We start from the raw sequence: 1,309 nt of genomic DNA on the forward strand, positions 1-1,309 counted from the left end.
CCGCAGACGCGGCACGGCCCGGCGCCCCCTCCCGGCTCCCGCGGGAGCGTCGTCTCTCGTTACCCGCGGGTTCCCGAAGTCCGTGGATCCCTCGGGGACCGGATCGCACACTAGGAGAGGGCTGCGTCCTCTATATTGGGGGTGAGGAAGGAGATCCTGTGGGATTTATGAAGCGTGAAGCTTGCGCAGCTCGGGGTTAGACTCGCACCAAAGGATGCAAAGTCTTAGATTCAGGTTCCGCCTTAGAAGAGAGCCCAGGGGCAGAACCCGGAGAGTCCCCGGGAAGGGACTTCTGGATCACATGTTTCCTTCTTTCACTCTTGGACAAACTTGAAGCGAGCGCCTACCTTCGCATTGCCTGGCTTTGCTAGGGCCACCAAGCAGCCTGCGGATGAGAGGTGAGCTTACAATACAAGCAACGCAGCAAGCAGGAGAATCTCAAATCTGAGCCAAGTCCGGAGAACTTAAAAACAGTGAAACTCTGACTCAAAGTTTTAAAATAAAACAAAACAAAGGTCAGGGATGTAGCCTTGGGTTCAATCCCCAGTACGGAGGGGCGGAAAAAAGTGCAGCACGATGCCATGCAACCACCCAGGTTGGCACTGTTGAAAGGGCGGGAAGAGATGGAGAACCCAGCCAGTGAGGGATTGTGTCAGACCCTAAACTCGGGCTTGACCTTCTGAATGAACGCAGCTACCCAAAGAGGCCAGGAGGAAGAGAACCATCCTGAGATTGCAGCCTCCTGAGCTTGCAGAAACTTTTGCTACTCCAGTGGGACTCCAGGCTTGCAGAAGTGGGGGAGAGAGAAAATGAGGGAGAGGTACTGGCAGGAAAAGGAACCCCTGTCACCACCTCTGCCATTCTTAGAACAGGTGGCCAGGAACCCTGTGAATTTCATTTTCACCCTATAGGAGAGCTGTCCTCAGACTACAGTTTCCTGTACAAGTGATTGTGGATGGCTTCACATTTCTTCAAGGGAAAGAAAACACCTACTCAGTTCACTATAATTTCAAAAAAGAATAGTTTAAAACCAAGAAAAGAGAAGAATGTAGCCTCCGAATGAAGGCAGCCCATTAGAGAGAGGAAATGTGGTACCATCTGATAGTAACTCACTCCCTCAAGAAACAACACCTGCTGTAGCCTGGGAGCCATGAAGGTTGCAGAAACAAAGGTAAAAGGATGCAGCTCTCCTCTGGGTAGGAACTAGGGACAGGGCCAATAAGGAGTTAGCTGGGCCAGCCACAGGGCCTGAAAAGGCCAGGTGGGCCCCCATCTGCTGTAGAGAAAGCCATTCCCCGCCCTGAGGACC

At 52.6% G+C, this 1,309-nt stretch overlaps 1 protein-coding gene across 1 annotated transcript in view; it reads right to left on the reverse strand.

The window, feature by feature from the left end:
• Dock1 (dedicator of cytokinesis 1) overlaps positions 1 to 861 on the reverse strand; it is a 523,445-nt gene extending 522,584 nt beyond the window's left edge. Inside the window, exons 1-3 of the mRNA XM_033761232.1 lie at positions 825 to 861; positions 348 to 385; positions 64 to 130 (exon numbers count right to left, since the gene is read on the reverse strand). Of these exons, the coding sequence (XP_033617123.1) occupies positions 64 to 130; positions 348 to 385; positions 825 to 861 (142 nt within the window). The remainder of the gene's footprint in view (positions 1 to 63; positions 131 to 347; positions 386 to 824) is intronic.
• Positions 862 to 1,309: the final 448 nt, after the last annotated feature.

Source organism: Fukomys damarensis, unplaced genomic scaffold (assembly GCF_012274545.1).
Source record: "Fukomys damarensis isolate Sample0158 unplaced genomic scaffold, DMR_v1.0_HiC HiC_scaffold_8, whole genome shotgun sequence".
NCBI classification, from domain to species: domain Eukaryota; kingdom Metazoa; phylum Chordata; class Mammalia; order Rodentia; family Bathyergidae; genus Fukomys; species Fukomys damarensis.